A 20,128-nucleotide genomic window follows, 5' to 3' on the forward strand; every position below is an offset into this window, starting at 1 on the left:
CCTCCGCCGCGGACAGGCCGCCGGGCCGGGCGAGGGGAGCCGGGCCGCCCATGGCGAGGCCGCGCCGCCGCCGCCGCTGCTGACCCGGGGCCGCGCCGGGGCCGGGGCGCCAGCCATGGGGAACACCGCCTCGTGCTGCGTGTCGTCCAGCCCCAAGCTCCGCAGGAATGCCCACTCGCGGCTGGAGTCCTGCCGGCCCGACGCCGACCTGAGCCGCGAGGACACGGGCTGCAACCTGCAGCACATCAGCGACCGGGAGAACATCGACGGTGAGGCGGGCGGGCGGGGGTCCCTCTGATTCCTCCGACGCCCCGCGCCGCCTGCACGCTCGCCCCGCACCCCGCGCCCCGCCCGGCGGCCGTTGCTCTCGGCCGGTTACCGCGAGCGGACCGGGGTCTTCGCCCCGGAGAGCGGGCCGGGGCGGGGTCCAGGCCGGGCTCCGGCTGTCTGTCCGGCGGAGCTGCCTGTCGAGTTGCGCGTGGAAGGGTGAGCCTATCTGTATCCCTAGAAGCGAAGGAGATGGGGACCCTGGGCATGGCCGAGGACTGAATGCCTGGGTCGGCTCCCCGGAAACTCGCGAATTGAACCCACTTGCTGACCCTGACCCCATTTCTTTAAAAAACCAAAAAAAATCCCCACAGCCCTCCTCGCAAAATACCAACAACAAAAAGGATTTGGGGTGGGGGAATGTTGAGAGATTGCAGTCAAATAACGTCACCTGAATTCTTTAACATTTTTTTTTTCTTTACAGTATTATCGCAGTGATTTGCAGACAGCTTTGGAATAAGTCCCCTTGTTTTTGCTTGAGGTTGAATTACAGTCCTGTGAATTTCTGAGTGATTTCAATGACTTCTGGACTAGGATTTGTAAAGGAAGTTAAAAGACTGATCGCTGCTCCTAGTAATGATTGTTGATTTTATTGGTCTTACAGTATTTTATTAGTACTGTTTTATCAATAAGCTTATGTGATTTAATATCTAATAGATGAGTAGTTTATGCATCAGTTTATGTAATTTTCAACTTAAAAAATTTTGAAATTGGAAATATATTTTTATGAAATCTTGACTTTTTTTTTAAACCACCGATTCTTTTCACAGTTGATGTGGTTGAACTAATTTGAAAAAAATTTCTTGTGTGAATGAATTGGCACAACTCTGTCATAATTCATTCTTGTCACTTTTAGAATGGTGCATTCCATCTAGTATGCAAAGCCAAATTTAAACTCTGCCACGGGGAATAATTTTTTCATTGTTTGGCGTCATTTAATTTCTTGTAAATAGTAAATTCATCTTTTTAGAACAACTTTATATAAATGGGTACCATATGTAAAGAGAGACTAATAAAATATCTGGTTTATAGTAGACAGTAAGTTAGGGTTCAGTATGACATTTCTAATGGTGTTATTTTAACTTCCATTATGTTAACCTGGGCTTCCCTGATTGTCTGGGTGCATGGGTGTGAAGTCAATTCAGTCCTGGCTCTTTGTGACCCCTGTGGAGTGTAGCCAGCCAGGCTCCTCTGTCCATGGGATTGTCCAGGCAAGAATACTGGAGTGGGTTACCATTTCCTTCTGCTGGGGATTTTCCTGACCCAAGGTGCAAACCCGCATTTCTTGAGTCTCCTGCCTTGGCAGGCAGGTTCTTTACCACTAAGTAGCGCAGCTGGGAAGCCCTCCCTGGTAGCTCGGTGGTAAAGAATCCCTGGGTGGGGAAGATCCCCTGGAGAAGGAAATGACAACTGACTCCAATATTCTTGCCTGGGAAATCCCATGGACAGAGGAACGTAGTGGGCTGTAGTCCATGGGAGCGAAAAGAGTGGAACATGAATGACGCAACTTAGCACATATGCACAGCAGAAAGGTATTAAGTCCCACTTGTCTCGATCACTTCTGTGGTGCCAAGCACCTGAAAGAAGTGTCCAGCATGTAATAAAGACTGAATAACTATTGTATTATAAAGGAATGGATGACTTTGTTGTAGAATATCGTTATTCATATATATTGTTGGAACATTGGAAATAACTTCTCCCTTGTGTTGTGTCCTACTATTGGGTAGAGACATTGTTTTAAATAATGGATTAAAGTAATACAAAGAAAAGGAAGACTCACATTTCTTAGACCCAGGCTGCATGCTGTTATGACTATAATAAGGAAAGGGGAAAATAAAAGTAACTACAGTCAGCTATTTGGCAATAAGGTGTAGAAGGATTTTGCCAGAAAACTGTAGAATGATGTTGTGTGTTCTTTCATTTGGAAGAAGTCTAAGTTTGGTCATCATTTGTTTTTGAGAAAACATTTGAAAGATCATCAGTTCTTGTTTTGGAGCTTTGGGGTGGTTTGAGAGACTACCAGAGCAGGTTAAGAGGATTTCTCATCTGGGCTGTAGAGTCTTCGTTCCCCAGAACTCACTGGTTATGATGCTAATTTAAACCCAGAAGTCCTCATTCACTATTTAAATAATGTTCTCTCTGTCTACCGCATTTAGTCAGTAATACTTGTACTATTTACCTATTCAGCTGTTCTCAATGATTTCAGTTAGACCAGAAGTCTAGGACTGGGCTTTGGCATGAGTATGTGTAAAGCTCTCCAGGTTATTCTGAGATGCTGCTGGTTTGAAAATCACCGGTTGAGGTGTCTTGGAATTGTCATTGTTGTTCAGAGGCATTTTCCATGGGAACTCATTGTGTCAGAAGCTGACAGAAGAGAATAGATTTGTTTAAGTTGTAGTGTATAGATATGTATATATATATATTTGTATTTTAACTTCTGATTGTTAGACGATTAAACTTTTAAAAACTGCGTCTCAAGAGTTCTTAATTTTAGTACATAACAAAAGCTGAAGTGCCTAAGTACCATATTTCTTCTGTCCTGAAAGACCTTCCAGTTAGCTAGACTTGGAAGATTCAGAGAAATTCACAGAGCTTGGTTAGGTTAGTTTCTTTAGAGCACCAAGGATACTAGGTTCACGTTTTCCACACCCAAATACAGCAGGTGATGTTTGTCTGTAGAATTTCAGTGATTGTATTAGGCTTCCATGATGCCCAAGGGGAACGTGCCTCCTTTTATATTTAGTGTATGCTATCCAGTGGAGGAGGGAATGGCTATCCCTCCTGTATTCTTGCCTGGAGAATCCCATGGACAGAGGAGCCTAGAGGGCTACAGTCCATGGGGTTGCAAAGAGTCGAACATGATTGAGCAGTTGACACATAATGTTAGGGTATTCCTGTCTTAGAAATTTAGGTTAGACTCATTAGGTAAGAAAATGAATGAGTTACTAAATGAAATAAATGTTACTAAGTAAATGTTTGAGAGTCCCTTGGACTGCAAGGAGATCCAGTCAGTCCATTCTAAAGGAGATCAGTCCTGGGTGTTCTTTAGAAGGACTGATGCTAAAGCTGAAACTCCAATACTTTGGCCACCTCATGCGAAGAGTTGACTCATTGGAAAAGACTGATGCTGGGAGGGATTGGGGAAATGAGGAGAAGGGGACAACAGAGGATGAGATGGGTGGATGGCATCACCAAGTCGATGGACATGAGTTTGGGTGAACTCCAGGAGTTGGTGATGGACAGGGAGGCCTGGTGTGCCGCAGTTCATGGTGTCGCAGAGTCCAGGGACTGAGACTGAACTGAAAGAAATGTTACTTCTTATAAAGTTATTTTGAGATCAAGAAGTAACAGAAACACTTAGCAACAATGATGGTAACAAAGTATAGCACTTACATGTTACTTGAGATCAGCTCATTCATTTAGTAACATTTAGTCACATTTAGTGACAGTAACATTTCATTTAGTAGCTCATTCATTTAGTAACATTTAGTCACAGTAACCTTCGGGACAATATCATCCTTACTTTAGGACCAGAAGCAAAGTAGAGAGGAGAAATGACTTGCCCAAAGCCATGGAGCCATTAAATTACAAGTGGAAACTTTCCAGTGTTGCTTGACTAGCCATCAGATAATAACTAGGCTGGGCTTGCCTTCTTGGGTAGGCTGTGGGTCACGGGGTCATATCTGTGGTTTCTCTTCTTCCATCTGTAACAACTGGTCTTACCTGATTGGACCATTTTTTATGGAAGAAGAAGAGGAGGAACGAACTAAAGAGAATTTAAAATTCAGTGAGGCCAAATAAATCAGGATAATTATAATACCTATACCTGGTGTGTCAGTTTGGGTTGACAAATTCAAATCTTAAAATGATTGAGAGCCACTTCATCCAGGGACTAGCTGTCATCCTGGCCCACCCTATCACTTCCTCATCTCCTGTTCAATCTGCTAGGAGGGCATGACTCTCTGCCTTCAAAGTACATCCAGAGGGACTCCCCTAGTGGTCCAGTGGCTAAGACTCCACACTCCCAGTGCAGGGGATCAGGTTTGATCAGTCGTCAGGGAACCAGATCCCACTTACAGCAATGAAGATCAATGATTCCGCATGCCACAACTAAGACCTGGTGCAGAATCTGACCACTTTAAAACCTCTCCTGCTGTTGCCATGTAATGAGCCCGACTGGTCTCCCTGCCTCTCTCCAAGCTTACCCACCGCAGTCTGTTCTCAGCACTGCTGCTGCACTGAGATCCTTCTGAGAACTTTTAACACATCACTCCTCTGCTTAGAAAACTGCAGCGACTCCTTCTGTCACATAGAATAAAAACCTTACAGTGAATTTGACAACGCAGGCCTTCCAGTGGACCCCAGGGTCCTTTGTAATCTGCATGCCTGCCTACCTGCCTCAGTCACTTGCTCTTTGCAGCCACGCTGGCCCCTTCAGTGCTGTTCCTTGAACACATCAGACATGCAGTTGCCTCAGGACCTTTGCTCTGTCACTCTGCCTGGAGTTCTCTTCTCCATGTGTGCTCTTGGCTAGCTTCCTCACCACTTTCAGTCTCAATTCAGGCCTCACTTTTCAGTGAATCCTTCCCAGACACCCCACTAGACACCCCTCTTGTCACCCCATCAGCAATCCTAATATGCCTTTTGTGCACCACCATTTTTCTTTATTGCATATCAGCTATAGTGCATTGTATATGTACTTGTACCCCTGCACCACTTGCGAAGCCCCTTTTCGTGCATACAACTGTAACCATAACTATTTCCACTTACTTTAGCATGTAAGTTCTAATAGAACTCTTTTATTCATTGATGTAACACACATGCTTACAATAGTGGATTGTCTGATACCTTGCAGACATGCTCTATTTGTTGAATGAATGAGTGACGCCACCCACTGAAGGACATCAGTCAGAGCATCAGCGTGTGTGTTTATTGAGAGGAAGAGAATGTGTAAGACTTGTAGTAATGAAAGCAGATTGGGATAGGAAACTTTTTGTTTGGTGTGCATTTCTACCTGAGAGGTAAGCAGATAGGGTCATGTCCTGAAAATGAAACTCAAGAAAGATTTCAAAGTACATAGCGAAAGAAAAAACACCCAAACAAAGGAAACTGAAAGGAAACCGTGGCTAGTGGCAATCTGTTTAACAACAGGATACTGTTCAGTCTTCTTTCCTTGTCTCTTTAGATGAATGACTTTAGCTGTCTCACATCTTTGAGGATCAAAAAGAGTCTCAAATGCTTAACACACCAAAAAGTACTAGATAAGCATTTTTGATCAGGGACACAGCCACTCACGGTGATTTTCATGTATTTAATGTGAAGTGTGTTCTGGGCTGTACAGCACCGATATCTGAACCACTCATCTCAGGCACGGGAGGTGCACGGGAGAGTCCAGTGTTTAAACTCCAGGGACCGCAGTGCCTGTTGGGGAGTATTAGCCTGGACTCCTGCAGTCAGTTTCCATGCTGTCTGCAGCCTATGGAAATTCATCTCTTATGCATTCTTTTTCTCGGGCTTTAACCCACTTTAGCCTTTCCAGTTTGATGGGCAAAACCATGCCTGTAGACTTTGCTTCCAAACTAAAATTTATTAGCAGTGCTGCCTGTGAGGTTGTGAAGATGCCCTGACCAAGTGTGGGCTGACCGTGTACAGGTGGCTCCCTGACCACCACCCCGCTTACTTATTTTCCTCTCTGATTTAGAGTAGGGGGTCGTTTGCTCCCATCCCCTCATGCTGTGCATGAGGAAACTGAATCTTGGAGAGGTGCAGTCTCTTGCCCTGGTCTTGCAGATCCTGGACAAGGGCAGTGAATCTCTTCACGTCTTTGTCTTCATTTTCCAGGAGAGGTAATTGAGTCTTAAAGGTTAAGATCGTTGCTCGAGTTTCCGCAGCTGGTTAGTGGCAGAGTTGGAGTCCAGCCTGCCCTCACTTGGTAGAGGATCCCACCTCAGCTGTCCTGTGCCTGCTAATTCGAGGTGGGGGGTGGTCTGTGCCTGGCCCACACTTGCCTTGTTTTCAGAGATTCAGTTGTTGCCTGTGCACTTTTAGCTAGCAGTATTTGTGATTAGGATTTTTACTTTTCTGCTCCTTTTTGAGAAGAGTGCATATTAAATAATTCTGTGAAATAATATTGAATAGATTTTCTCACCCTTTTCTACAAAGCTGATTGTCTCTATCATCTTGAGATGAATTGCTTTCATATTTCTGGCTAGATGAAACTTAACAACACAAAGATGAAATCCATTCCTACCCAGGAAAAGGCAGAACCAAAAGGAAAAATATAGGAGACAAGCCACGTGAGCAGTTTTGAAATCCTGTTTTAATCATGCAGGGTCAGAGATGTAGCTCCAAGTGTATAGTGTTGGACTTGTCTGTAAGGAAGCAGTGTTTGGTATTTTTCACAAGAGAGCTATTGACAGTGTTATACTTGTCACACTTCAAAGTACAAATCCCTTAACGATTCAACATCTGGGTGCCCAGGGTAAGTGCATGGCACCAGCAGCTGATGTCAGGGCCTCTCGTGTTTTCAGCAGAGAGCTAGAGGGAAAGAGAGAGCTCACTCTGCAGCCTTTGCGTCATTGTGAAATGTTGAGTTTGTGGCTGCGAGTCTCGGGTAGGAGATCGTTTCCTCTCTGTGCTCTGAGACTCACTGTTAGCCTGTCCTACCTTTCCGGGAGAAGAGGGAGGGCTCTTCTCTGAATGTTTTTCAGAATATGCCTCTGGCTATGTGAAGTGGGTGGAGGGTGAAGAGCCCAGAAGTCAGGAGTCTGCACTCTGGCCATGACCCCGCCTTGGCTATGGATCCTCTGTCCTACTGAATCTCACTGCATCTCTGCTTAAACATACTGCCTTGACATGTGACCCGAGGAACCTGAAATTAGACTAAGATGGTTAATAAACCAGAGGTGCTAGATGGATATATGTCGTTATGAATGTAGCATTCAGGCTGATTTTCTTGAATTAAATATGCAGTGAGTGGTAAGAGCTACAGCAACCTGTGTATGAACTTGCTGTAGCTAGAGAACCCGGAATCCAGAGGGCTTGTCCTGCAAACACATCGAGGGTTCAAGACAGTCCTGGAAGGATAAGTGGAGTTTGAGAGCTGGGTGGGATGAGGTTAAACAGAGCTCTGTGACTTGAGTGGATACTTGCAGGCAGTAGAATTTGGACTGCAAATCCTCCTCCTCTTGGCATTTATTGCCCTTCTAGGTTGCGTCTCTCTACAGTCACACCATAATGCCGCACGGAGAGGGTGGGATGAGTGTTTGAGGCAACTCCCCTCTCTCCCGTGGGTGCTGGGCTCACTCAGCTGGCCAGTCCGCGTCCGCCCTCATCCTCGGAACATCAGCTTGGGCCCTGACAAAGGGTGAGGCCAGGGATTAAAAAAAAAAAAAAAATTCTTCAAAGAATAAGGTTTAGAGGCCTGCATACAGGTGCTTTATTTTAACTGCTCTAACTAAAGAGGAGTTGATGAGCTGAAAAATAAGCGCAGGCAGCCCTGAGTAAATTTGGGGGATGGTTTGTGCCCATTTCTTTCAAGGAAAAGTCTAACCGGCTGGCTCTACAGCTGCAGAGGTCAGAGGAGACCTATGGTCCCTTCCTTTGCTTCTTTTTGAGGCTTCTGTTGCTCTCTGCCAGCTTGGAGAGAGGGACGTGCTGAAGCTAAAATCAAGTGGTCGGCCCAACAGCAGACAACTTGGCAGCCTCCTTGGTTGGCAAGATTCTGCCTAGAAAGTCAGTTGGTGGCTCTTAGAAGAGAGGTCATCTCAGGGACGGTTGGTCCCAGTCAGCAGTGTGCTGGCTTCTCTGCTGCTTTGCTGGGAGGTTACTTAACATGTAAATACTGGAGTGGAAAGCCTTGAAATCCGTTATTCTTCACCTTTGTCAGAATACTGACATTCTATACATTGGTTTTGACTTTGTAAAGAGATTTTTGTTTTCATTATTTGTTTTTTCATATGGCTCAAAAGTTGGACTGAAAAGAGTCCAAAAAGGGAGTTCTGAAATGTTCTGGCAATGGTGACATCTCTGGGCTAAGTGTTTAGTCTCCCTTGGTTATACTACTTTGATTAAAAAAAAAAAAAATTCAACCTGGTTTTATTATTCTATAGATACATTACCTGGCACGTGTGATTTTAATTTCTGGGTCATTTTCTGCGGTCTTTGTCCTCTACTCGGGCTGTATAGTGGGGGCTTATTGGGTGTGACAGATGAGTGCTGTGCCCAGCAGAGATGTACCAGCCTCCGCAGACATGTCAGCTGGCTCCTGGTACTGAGAGGAATACAGCTGGAGTACACTAAAGATAATTGTTAGCTACTGCAGTTACATCCTTGCCAGTGTGCTCTATGAGCTTTGCAGAAATCTTCGTTGGATGGTGAAATGCAAGTCACTTCTATTTTGGATGCCTCTGATTATAGACCTTGTGACTCTGAGGAGGGTGAATAGGAAATACTCTGCATGGGAGTTGGTTGATATGTAGTATAGCCATGAGTGTAGCGCTTGAAACATTCTGTAAGCAAGTTCCCTCTTGTGACTGTGTGATTCTGGTCCTTGGTGGGGAAAGAAAAGCTATGAAAAATATTCTGATTATATTTGGGGAATCTTGTCTCACTCTGCAAATTGACCATTAATCTGGGGAATTGGTGCATGGATTGATAGGTTGAAAGGCCTGTACTTCAAGAGAAGGCTTTGCTCCACACTTAGAATTTTGTCCATTAATGAACCTCTGACTCAGGATACCAGTTGATGACAGCTATTCTGTTAAGTGTAATCGTCATCATCTTTTAAACATACTCTTGTTTTTAGATGTGGATCTAGATTTTGTACAGTTGCTTGTCAGTCCAGGTTTTAGGGCTCCCCGTGTGTCCTGCCAAAATCTAGGACGAGAGTTGAAGTCATGATACTGTGTTTGAATTCAGCTTCGAAAATTTTGAACTCCCAAAACAGCTTCGAAAATTTTGAACTCCCAAAACAATCAAGCAGTACTTTCATTTATAGTGAACATTACTTTTGCCAGTTTTATGCAGACAATCTTTTTTCCCCTCAAGCTGTAAGTGATGGGTGGTTATTCTACTGTCTGGTCCTTGTTACTCCTTTGCTTGAAAGGCATTAGTGAGCAGAGTTTCTGCAGCATTGGAAAATGCCTTCTGTCTTCTGCAAGCTGCAGTGGGGACTCGTCCATTCACTGTGATGTTAGCGTACATTTGATTCGTAAGAGAAATCTAATGTCTAATTTTCTGTTTCTTGCATTTTGTCAGACATCTGGAGGAAGCATAGCAGAGCTGGCCTTCAGAAGTGTGACTTTAGGTTTTAACCACACAGCCCTGAACTGGAGGAGGAGAGCACAGGTCCTTGCTTTGCACGCCGCTCTCTTCCCAGAGGCTGGTTGTTCAGAGCCCTGGCCTGGCTGCAGGGCCTGCTCCTTTGCAGCGAGTGTGGTGTGACTTTGTTGCTGGCTTTGCAGCTGTCACTGGCCCCCAGGTGATGGGAGTGCAGGATGTGAGCAGAGTGTGCGTGAAGGAGCTGCAGTGGCCTCGAGAAGCGGGGAGGTGACCCAGCACAAGACCCCCAGACAAGCACAGCCCCCACGGTGGCCCAGGAGTGCTCAGTGGCTCTGCTCCTGGGCCACGTTGGGTGTCTCTGAGCCTTTGAGAATGACTGGGTCTGGATGGCGAGTGTGGCTGTGGTTTTCAGTTGGTGGGGATGGTCTGCTAGGGCCCTGTGGGCTTCTGGTGTGGAGCCAGGAGACTGGATGATTGGACCACATTGCCTTCTCTCATTTAACCAAGAATGTTCTGGGAAGAGCCCTTGGGGAATCTAGAATCGGGTTTTTTGAAAACAAAAGTTATTCCTGTGTCTGGGGTAAAATAGTGCTGTGATGGCTCAGAGGGAAGGACAGAAGGAGCTGTGGACAGAGTGTGAGGACAAGAGAGGGCGGAACGAGTAAGCGCGGGCCCCAGCCACTGAGGCCAGGTGAGTCACCCTCATCCTGGCCACCCAGCCCCCAGGGCCCTCAGGCTCGATCTGTGTCTTCACGTTGGATGCAGAAGGGTGGCAGCTGGGGCACTGGGCGAGTGCTGTCCCCCGCCTTCTGGGTCCGGAACATAGTGCTAACGTCCAGCCAAGAAGGACCTCAAGCTGGTTTTCATAAATGGGTTTCTGTCTTGATGAGCTGTATTCACGTGAGAGGGGATATTTATGGAGTCTGGCCTCTTGGGGTGAAGATCAGGGTCACATTCAGTAAAGCAGGCGTCCTCAGTGAAGGCCCACTGGGTCTCTCAGCCTTGGCATCGTTGACGCTTTGGGCAAGATCCTTCCTTGGTGGTGGTGGTGGTGCTGCCTGTCCATGGTAGCATGCTTAGCAGCGCCCCTCCCTCCAACCCACTGCTCAGGACAGTCAGACATGTCTCCAGACTTTGCCACATCTCATTTCCCCAGAGGGCAGCTCCCCTCTGCCCGCTTTGAGAACCACTGAGCTGCCGGGCTCCGTGAGTCAAAGTGACAGAGAAACTGACATGGTGGCCGTCCTGCGCACGCCAGAGCCTGCAGTGCGGGCCTCCTGGGGCACCGTGTGGACCATGCCACTGTTCCCCCACAGGACTGCCTTCTGTACTCATATGGATGGACTCCGTGGAACTGACCCGGGCTCTGAGATGGGGCTCCTTGGAGTGCTGTGGACAGCAATCTGTGCCCTTGACTCTGATGGTGCCGTGGCATTCTGGGTGCACTGAATGGTGTGTGATTCCATTACTCAGATTAAAAGGTCATGTGTTTTTCTTCTCTGTGCCTTTTCCTTTTTTTCTCCTTTCTTTCTTCCCTTTTTAATGCAATATACTGAGAGGCGTGGTACATTTTTCTTCTTTTAGCCAGCAGTTTTATTTTTTAGTTCAACTTCAAAATCAGCTGGTTTTTTGTGTGGGTTTTTCATATTTTATCAATACTCACAGTGGACTCTCCTCTGAGACTCTGTTTTGAGGAGAAATGTAAAGATTGTTCGAGTTGGTAAAGCTCTGATCTGTGTTTTCTGCTTCATTCTGGCTTGGTTTGACTGCTCAGTGCAGTTTTGTATTTTTGTGGACCTTATGAGATCTCATCTCTGCAGCTGGACAATCTGGGTGACCTGGGTGGGTGTTTGATTCAGGGTTTGGTGTTCAGGTCGTGCTCAGTAGAAAACTTGAGGGGGAACCCTCAGGGCGTGGATCTCTGTTGCACTGTTATACACTCTGAAGGAAAAAAGTTGAGAGATGAACCCACTTAAGTCACTTGATTTCAAGAAGTTTCTTTACCCAGGCACACCACTGCTGGAATAAGGAAGTGGAGCTTGGGTTTCTTGAGATGGAAGTTTAGAAATTGAGGTCTTGATTTGTAGCTTGCCAGGTGAAGAAAGCTCCCAAAAATATGGTGATGCTGTGTTCCTGACAATTAAACGTTGCTTCTATGAATATTTGAAGCCAAAATGTCAGTCCCTCCGTTGTAAAAGCCCTTATAAAGATACAAACGGAAGTATGTATCTGTATGTGTATATTGGTTCCTGAAGTTAGAGGTGTCCTCCCAGAGCCTGGGGGTTGGAGGTATACGGTCAGTGCACACATAGCACAGATCATTGGTTAGGAAGCATCCTTGTGGTCAAGGTGCAGCTGCTGGTTAGAGGGGTGCTGGTCAGCACCCTTGTTACAGAGCTAGGAGGGAAGCTGGCTGCCTGGATCTTGACTGCAGGATTGAAAAGGATCCCAGCAGAAAGATGGGAAGACCGAGTCCTTGAGGCTGGGACTGCGTCTGGGGCTGCCTGTCTGTGCACACGCAGTATGCCATTTAGCAGCACTGTTTGGAGTTATTAGGTCGAGCCACTCTTGGTCCTTGGGACTCATCTGGACGTGATGCAGAGATGAGCCTCAGAAGTAGCCAGAGCTTGGTCATTTGCTCTCACTTCTTTCTGTATTCTAAAGTTCTCCAAAGTGACCTTCAGTATTGTTTTCAGAGAGACTCCTAAGTTTAACCAAGCCCAGCACATGCCTGTGTGCATGAAATAAGAGATCTCTCAGGAAGGGAAGGTCTAGCCTTACCCAAGTGAAGTGTGTTACAGTTCTTTCAGCTCCTTTCATGAGCAGGCCGGCTAGCGAGTCTCTTTGCACAGGAAGAAACAGCAAAACGCATTCTGTACCACTTACAGAGTGGTGCTTAGCAATGTGTGGGAACTCTGAGACAGAAAATTGTGGTTTTAGAGGATTTTAAGTATTTTTCTTTTAGGCATATAAACAAAACCGTGGGGCAGTATGACCAGAAGAGCTTCTTATCAGGTGCCCTCACAAGACTCTTTCAGTGAGCAGTGACCAGGATATAAAGGGGTGTCCAGTGTGAACTTGCGTCCTGTTCCCTCGGTAAAGAGCAGTGTGCCTTGCAAGTGTCTACAGCCCAACAGTTCGTGTGACTATTTCTCCTTTTACCTGTTGGTGGTTTAACAAAGCGGCCAGCTGGGCGCCGTCACTGAGATCTGTTTTGGCCATGTTGTTTGGTTTGCTCCCCGGGGTGCAGGTAATTTACCTAATTTTCAGGCATTATTAGAAGACACTTGGCGTATGGCATTTTAGCCTTCATTTTTCTAAAGTCTACCGACAATACACAACTTTTGGTACCAGTTTTATTTGAAATGATTATTACTGTTGATGATGGGATCAGTGATCCCATCACAAAGCTGATCACAAAGCGTTATTTTTTTCCCCCCGAGTTCAGAAACGTGGTGACAGTTTGGAATTCTCTCTATAGAAAAAAACAGGCCATGTGAGCAAAATGCTAATGCTGAGAAGTCAGAGGGCTTCCTTCCCTCTTAAACTAATATGTCTAGCAAGTGGTAAATTCTTTGTGAGAAAGTATTTCTAGAATGTGTCCTCTTCAGCCACAGAGTTGGAGAGAACGTGGAGTTCAGTAGCACGTATTGGCTGAGAGACGTCTGGCCCACTTACAGGGGAATTCGTGGTGCCTGTGACCACTGGGCTCAGAGCCCTGGCTACCGTGGGCAGCACACAGCTACTCTGGCATTTTGTACAGGAGCGAGAATTTGATGCCCCCTGTTGGAGTTTAAGGTTCATTTCTTCTGCAGGTCAATAAGTAATTGGTCAGCCCAAGTACCAGTAAATTCCAGGCTCCTCACTGGATTCTGGGAATACGAAGAACAGTGTAGCTCAGACTTTGCCCTTAAGGACCTGAAGATCCTTTAAGGGAGACAGATATGCAGATAAATGATTGCAGTACCTTATGCTGAGGTAGAAGGGAGGCCAGTGGTGACCTCTGGCCTAGGTGGTGAGGGGATGTGGTCAGGGGATGCTCTGCCAAGGCAGCCGGGTGGCGAGGGAAGCGGAGTGGGAGTGGGGAAGAGGCAGGAAGTGGGCAGGGAAACTGCTTCAGAAAGATCGCACACGAATTGGTCACCGAATGGTGTGAAGCCAGTAGATGATATTGGACGTGTTGGTGGCTTAGTCCCCAGACCATCTTATTTAATGGATTCTGCTTGTTAGGGGGACGTTTGTTCTACAAGATTTCCTAATGGATGGATATTCACTAGGGAGCAGTGTCTTGTGTATTTTCCACATACTCTGGATTCTGGAAAATGATGACTCAAAATTGTAACATGGAAGACAGAATAACGTCTTGAGAACTGTTTTTGTTGAGCTTGTGAAGTTAACCTTCATAGAATCACAGAATGTTCGTACCATCAGGGACCACCGAGATCCTTGAGCTCTAGGCCAGGTGGCCTGCTGGGAGGGCTGCTCCTCCCCAGCGCCCCACGATTCCTGCTGGGTGGTATGCAGGCGGGAGCTGTCTCCTGACGGGGTCAGAGCCTTTCACCCTGGTTCTCGCCACCAGGTTAAAGATTTCCCCAGAGGAGATGAATCTTGACCCATCTTAATGTTCCTTCTTTACATGATGTTAGTCTGATTGAGAATTGTGTCTTAGAAAATTGTGTTAGTCATCAGGCTGTGTAACAAACTACCCCCAAGTTTAGTAACAACAGCATTCATTATCCTCAGTGTCTGTGGGTCGGGACTAGACCTAGCTTAGCCCTGGGCCTCTGGTGGCATTGTAGTCCAGCTGTCAGCTGGGGCCTCCATCCTCTTAGGGCCCAACTAGGGGAATTGAATCTCTTCCCAAGGCCTCAGGTGCTGGCTGTAGATATCATTTCCTTGCCTTGGGCCTCTCCAGGGCAGCTCACACTGGCAGCTGCCTTCCCTGGAACCAGTGGTCTGAGAGGGCAAGAGAGACCCCTAGGGTGAAACCTCAGCTTTTCTGTACCTAAGTTAGAAATGGCATTTCATCATTGCTCAAGGCTGGCCCACACCCAAGGAACCTGTGATCCACAGGAGTGCAAATACCTGGAGGTATTTGGGGGGCTGTATTGGAGGCGGCTTACCGTGAACATTAGACCAGATTCTCTTGCTGGTATGTAACAGAAGTCCACTGAAACCACGAGAGCAAGGTGGGTGGGGAGTGCGAGAGGGAAGAGCTGTTGCAAGTATGGGAGGATATTTCATGGAAAGCGAGGGCCAGGAGCACCCTGTGTCTCACAGGGAACTGGAGTTGGGAGTTGGACACTCTGTTGGAACAGGTGCGCCTTTCTCTTCAGTATTTTACTATCAAATTCTCTTGTCAAGCTTAGTTGGTCTTATCTTTCTCCATGTCTCAGATTTACTTTTGTGTCTGTTTTTATTCTCTATAAAATTTCTTCTTTCCTTCCTTCCTCCTTCCCTCCTTCAGTTCTAAGTCCCCCACCAACTGACTAGGATCTCAGTGTTTCAGCTTCCCAGGAGAAAGGACTGCATTCACTCAGCCCAACTAAGGGGGTGGCTCCCCTCTGAAAGGCGTCCAGTCAGCTATGGTGCCTGAAGGTCAAGATGGGGATCTAGACATGACTGCAGAAGCATTATCTCTGTTGTTGTGGAAACAGATAAAAAGATGAGGATGCAGGGGCTGGTGAATGGTTGGGGGAAGCACATTTCAGAGAAGGGCATTTGGAAATAATTTTTTCAGATAGGTATATTTTAAAAATCCATATTTCAGTTTTTCTTAGTAGGAAAAGAAATTCCCTAGTAGACCTAAGGTAAATTGATTTGAGTAAAACTCAAGCTAAGGGTAAGTTTGCAAATAGTTTTGAAAAGAGGGACCTTAGCAGAAAAGCATGGTTATCTCTATTAAGAAACAAATTAAAAAATTTCTTTGAGGCCTTTGTTAATTTGAAAGCTGGAAAATCTATTGGTTACTAAAATTACTGTTCTCTTTCTCACTCTTTCTGAGCTTGCCCCTTATAAATTCCAGGTTTATCCACTAAAAAAAAAAAAATGTTCTTAGACTGTGAACATCTGTCAGCTTTCCTATCTTAGATTTTTTTTTTTAGGAGTTTATGTAACTTGAATTGAAATAAGCATTTTTGTTCTGTTCTAAAACTGCCCATTTAAGTGTCTTCATAACACTATGCTTTGGGCTTTAATTGATTTCAATAGATTATAAAAATGCACAGAAGGTTCTTATCCACATTTTTGCATGCTTGTTTACTTTCACAACATTTTAAAATGATGTACACTTTGACTTAGCTGTGAAAAAATTTTTATTGTAAAGATGGGAACTGAAAGCCTCTCCCAGAGGATTTTTTTGGGGGGGGGTGCTTTGTAGACAAGTTGGTTGGTTGGTTTCGAGTTTGCGTTTGGTTTGAATGGCCCCAGTAGTAGCAGCAGGTCTTTTTTCCTTCTAGATTCTAACAGGAGATACCAGCATTATTACCAAATCTGTATCTGCAATAGGGGTTCCCCAGTGGCTCAGTGGTCAAGAATCTGCCTTCAGTGCAGGAGAGCCAGGTTCAATCCCTGGGTTGGGAAGATCCCCTGGAGGAGGGGATGGCAACCCACTCTAGTATTCTTGCTGGGAAAATCCCATGGACAGAGGAGCCTGGAGAGTTACAGTTCACGGGGTCGCCAGGAGTCGGACATGACTGAGTGACCAAACACACACACACGCCAACTGCAGTAACGGAGTATCGTGTGAGGAATAGACTAGAGTAAATAGAGTGGGCAGACTTTTCCTAAGGAGCACCAGCCAGCAAACCTTGCAGAAATCAGTGGACCCTGAAACGCTCAGAATACCCTCTGGGTCTCCACACCCACCAGTGCCAACTCCACTTGCCAGCTTCTCCACCCAGGGACCTGTGAGAGCTTAGCATTCCCAGAGATCATTCTGCCAGTTTCGATTTTTAACCAACAGAGCAACATCCTAAGATGTACAGGCTTAGGTATTCACCATGTGTTAGTCTGCTTTGACTGGCACATCACACCCAGTGCTGCTGATGTTGACTTCACCCTTGGTTAAGGGATGATGTCATCCAGGTTTCTTCAGCACTCTGGCTTTAGTTAATAGTAATAAGTGATTTGTGGGGAGATTGAGACTGTGTTGACACCCTGTTTCTGATGAATTTTTTTTTCTGCGAGCTGCAGTGTCCATTGGTGACTTAGCCCCTTCCATGTTTGGGATAGGCATCTATTGTAGGGGTGAGCTCTTCCTTCTCACCTATATATTTGCCAGTATGGAGTCATGGATTCTTATTTTATTCAGTGAGTTACAATACCCTCGTCTTCTTTTTTTGTTGTTGTTATTGTTGCTCAAGTTGTCCCAGATTTGGTTGGTGGAAGCCTCTTCAAACTGCAGACTGGTTTCTTTACAAGCTGTGTCATTTTGCTATGTCTTCCTCATTCCTTGAACACTTTTTCCAGCAGGTAATTTGCCTTTTAGAAGTAATTTTTCTCTTAGTTTGGAAAAAGCTTTCCCCCTTAAGAAATACAGATGCAATATTTTCCTTTCCAGAACATCACAGTAACATCAGTAGCCAATCATTCTGCCTGAGAATGTGACTAGAAGCCGGTCTCTTGTAAACTCACATGATTTTGCTTGCTGGTCCTGAGAAATCAAAGAGAGGCAGCTTATCTGCTGGTAGCTTACGGAGTAGAGAGTTCAGAGAGCTGTTGACAGTGTTTATGGAGTACTGCCAGTGGCTCAGTAGTAAAGAATCTGCCTGCCAGTGCAGGAGACACAGGAGATGTGGGTTCAATCCCTGGGTTGGAAAGATCCCCTGAAGGAAGAAATGGCAACCTACTCCAGTATCTTTGTCTGGAAAAATCCCATGGACTGAGGAGCCTGGCAGGCTACAGTCCATGAGGTCTCAGAGTCAGATACAGTTGAGCTTGCACACAAGCCAGTGTGTGAAGCCTTCTACCTGGAGCTGAAAAAACTGAAGACAATTTCCGGCTCTGCTCCCTGGAATGGACGGTTTAGTGGAGGAAGACGAGACTGTCTGTGCTGAAGAAAGTGAGGTCAGAAAGTTGGACTTTGGTAACGAACAGTCCTCTTTACCTGCTCACACACACAGGACAAGGCAAGGCCAGGCCCTGACCCTTTGACTATAAAGATATGGCTAGTCATCTTCTGATTTAGATGGTTGATTACCTATATAGACAAGGGAGCCGGCATCACATAATCCTTGTCCCGCACACCAGCAGGGGTGCGCTGAAATAAAAGGGACCCATGATTGTGTGACTCGCAGAACCCTGCTGCCATGAAGCCACATGTCAGTGGGTTTATGTTCTGGACATCTGCTCGGGGCAGAGCGAGGAGTGCAGAAGGCCCCCACTTCACCAGAACCCCAGGGACAGAGAGAACGGTCTCATGGCAGCTGCCAGAGAGCAGGATTGGCCGATGGTAAGTGGCCTCTGCTGTGTCTGAGAGTGTGTGTTCCCCAGAATTCATATGTTGGAATCCTCACTCCCACTGTGTTTGTATTCAACTCAGGCCTTTGGGACTGCCTAAGTTGTGAGGGTGGGGCCCTCATGAGTTGGACTAGTACCTCATGAAAGAGATTTCAGCGTGCTCCCTCACCCCTTCTACTAGGAGAGGGTACAATCAGAAGTCTGCACCCCAGAAGAGGGCCCTCACCCCACTGTGTTGGCACCCCATCCATGGACTTCCAGCCACCAGAACTGTGACAAATCAGTTTCTGGTGTTTATAAGCCATCCAGGCTGTTTGTATCTGCAACCAGAGCAGATTAAGGCAGGCTCCACGCACTCCTTAGGCCCCCTCCTCTCGTGTCCCGGGAGGGGCTCAAGGTGTCCCTCCAGGACAGGTCAGCTGCGGTTCTGCCTCTGGGACTGTGTACATGAGTGCAGGGTCGCTGGGGCATCACGGTGGAGCCATCCTTCTGCACTTTTTCACTTTGCAATACGGTTGATATCTGCACGTGAAGGTAGTCATGGGACCTCTGATTATCGCTTACCTGCTTGTTCCACTTCCCCCAGTCCTGATCCACCTGGCTACACATCGGTTCTGTGATTGGCTCTCGTATGTATCAGGTTGTTCTTGGGGCTTTTTTCCCCCTGTCTACTCTACTCTTTAGATCCAGTCTAAACTCATGAATGGCATTTGTTTGAGAATGACAGGTCAGGCTGTCCTGACTGCCATTGTTCAGGAGCATCTGGTTTTGGGCAGCAGGCTCAGCTGGTCAGTCATTCAGGAAGATGGGTGTGTTGGAGCTCTGGAGCCAGAGAAGTTGCTAATAGGAAATGACTGGAGCCCGTGGGTTCATGTGGAAAGTCTGAGGTGGGATAGTGGTCTTGAAAGTTGTGGAAGTGCCCTGCTGCCTCATCCCCCAGCGCCATGCAGACTGAGTCTGTTAGAACACCCGCACCGCTCACTCAACCAGCTTTGTTGAGAATGAATGGAGCAGTCTTGGAGTTCAGTGCCCGAGTGACAATTCAGAGCTGCCCCTGGGTCCTTGGAGACGGGAGGACGCTGTGCTAGTGAGTGGAAACTGCAGGAGAGGAGGAGGAGTTGGCTTTGAGGAAGGAGGGGGGCAAACTTTGGGGGCAGAGACAGGTTTCATACACTCTCTCTCAGTGTTCAGTGATAATCAATTTTCACAGAGTTCATTGTCATATATTCCTGTTAAGAATGTAATTTTCTAAGATCTGAATGTTCTCATCCTCAGATTGGTGTCAAAGGGATGATGAAAGGATCAAGATTTATAGTCATTTCACTTGATGAAGGTGTGTGTTTATAGCAGCTCTTGATGGTTTGGGATCCTTTGATCTCATTTCTCATGGGACTTTGGGTCCTGTAGCCCTTCGCCCATAATTCAAAACAAGAGAAGAGGCAAGTAGGGGTGAAATTCAAGTATTCAGATTTAACTAAAGGTTCTTTTGATTATTTCTTTAAGTTATTCAAGCTAGCATGATAGAAAGTTGACTACGTTTTATGTCCTGTTTGTCTCACTTGTAATTAAATATACCAAAAGATTGCTTTCTTACCCCCAGACATAGTTTTTAAGTTGATTCAATATAATGTTATGCGTTTAATTTAAAAATATGATGTGGTGGAATGGTCAGAAGTACCATTAGGATGATTTTTAAATTTTATTAAAAAAATTTTATTGGGGTATAATTGATTGACAGTGTTGTATTAGTTTGAGGTGTACAGCAAAGTGAATCTGTTAAACAAATACTTTAAATCCACTCTTCTTTTAGATTCTTTTTCCATATAGATAGACCATTATAGAATATTGAGTATTGAAGTATAATTGATTTACAATTTTATATTACTTTCAGGTGTGCAACATAGTGATTCAGTATTTCTATAAATTACAAAACAATCACCGCAATAAGTTTAGTTACCGTAATCTATTGGCATTCAAAGTTATTAAAATAATATTGAGTATATTCTCTTTGTTGTACATTACATCCTTGTGACATATAACTGGAAGTTTGTCTTTCTTA

The 20,128-nt window shown here is 45.8% G+C and overlaps 1 protein-coding gene across 1 annotated transcript in view; it reads left to right on the forward strand.

Annotated features, from left to right (window-relative positions):
• Positions 1-6: 6 nt before the first annotated feature.
• The window catches only part of CCNY (cyclin Y), a 109,233-nt gene continuing 89,111 nt past the window's right edge, over positions 7-20,128 (forward strand). The window contains exon 1 of the mRNA XM_040248427.1: positions 7-269. Within this exon, the coding sequence (XP_040104361.1) occupies positions 116-269 (154 nt within the window). The 5' untranslated portion in view covers positions 7-115. The remainder of the gene's footprint in view (positions 270-20,128) is intronic.

Source organism: Oryx dammah, unplaced genomic scaffold (genome assembly GCF_014754425.2).
Source record: "Oryx dammah isolate SB20612 unplaced genomic scaffold, SCBI_Odam_1.1 HiC_scaffold_10, whole genome shotgun sequence".
In the NCBI taxonomy this organism is placed as follows: Eukaryota; Metazoa; Chordata; class Mammalia; order Artiodactyla; family Bovidae; genus Oryx; species Oryx dammah.